General features: G+C 36.7%; 1 protein-coding gene across 1 annotated transcript; it reads left to right on the forward strand.

The window, feature by feature from the left end:
* Nucleotides 1-3: 3 nt before the first annotated feature.
* LOC111385791 (CBS domain-containing protein CBSX3, mitochondrial-like) lies at nucleotides 4-1,259 on the forward strand (the record flags this gene model as incomplete). The annotated part of the gene is made up of 5 exons (XM_023010204.1): nucleotides 4-162; nucleotides 254-335; nucleotides 718-791; nucleotides 885-945; nucleotides 1,040-1,259. Coding segments are annotated over 5 exons (519 nt in total), but the record flags the coding sequence as incomplete, so codon positions are not given.
* Nucleotides 1,260-1,265: the final 6 nt, after the last annotated feature.

Raw genomic sequence — 1,265 nt, forward strand, 5'->3', positions numbered from 1 at the left:
GAAGACTCTAGCAGTATAACAGTGGCAGACTCGTGCACAATTCCGGATAAGGGATTGAAGAATACAACAGTCGCAGAAGTACTAATGACAAAGGGGGAAGAAAAGGTGGGATCTTGGCTCTGGTGTCGCTCAAATGACGCAGTCTACGATGCTGTGAAGCAAGTCGGTTCCTTCAACCTTTACAAAAATTGCAGGAGATAAATCAATCGCCTTTTGTTATTAATGCAGCAATAATTTATTTTAAAATTTTCAGATGGCACAAAACAATATAGGATCTTTGGTGGTACTAAAGCCAGGACAGCAACAGCTAATTGCAGGAATTTTTACAGAAAGAGGTATTGTTCTCCACATTATTAAACAAAGTAGTTGAAAAACACTTGAGAAAGGGGGGCTTGATACCGGAGTGGTGCAAAATAAAACTCTTTTGAGAAGGGAATTTAGTGCTCTCTTTGTCGACGTGTAGCTACTCTTATAAATGAATAGTCTTTCTGGTCATTGTAGCGCCTGCCTTGTGAAATATTCAAATTTGCGCGCTCAGATGATCTGTTTGGGCTCCATTAAAAATAGTTTTTTTTTTTGGGAAAAATGTGTTTTGAAATGGTGAATTTTTGGAGAACGCGTAATTAAAAAATAAGGAAAAATTTTGTGTTTACATGTAACATTATTCTATGGAAGAATGTGTGGTTGTAAATGATGAGGGATTACATGTCAAAACAGACTATTTGCGGAAGGTAATTGTGCAGGATAGATCATCTAAATATACGAAAGTTGGGGAAATCATGACTGATGAGGTTTGTACTTCTTCTCTTTCGACTTAACCTTCTTGTGCCGTCCACTGATCTCTTCTATTCTAACTCTTCACCTGATTTTTACTGTCTCGACAGAACAAGCTGATAACAGTAACATCAGACACAAACATTCTGCAAGCAATGCAGCTGATGACTGGTAAGATATAGCATATTAGTATTGTTGAAAAGAACGCCAATTACAATCAAATTGACAATGTTCTTGGAAAATGATGACATTTTGATGATTATAGAGAACAATATACGACATGCCCCGGTGATAGATGGAAAAATAGTAGGCATGATCTCGATTGTGGATGTTGTTCGAGCAGTAGTGGAGCAGCAGCATGGAGAAGTGAAGCGACTGAATGAATTTATTCAGGGAGATTACTATTAAAATCTGAACAAATGATAAAAGCATTTGCCTCAAATGTTTGATTCAGTTTTTAACGTGAATACATTGTTTTATAATTGTTTTAA

Source organism: Olea europaea, unplaced genomic scaffold (genome assembly GCF_002742605.1).
Source record: "Olea europaea var. sylvestris unplaced genomic scaffold, O_europaea_v1 scaffold32829, whole genome shotgun sequence".
Classification (NCBI taxonomy): Eukaryota; Viridiplantae; Streptophyta; class Magnoliopsida; order Lamiales; family Oleaceae; genus Olea; species Olea europaea.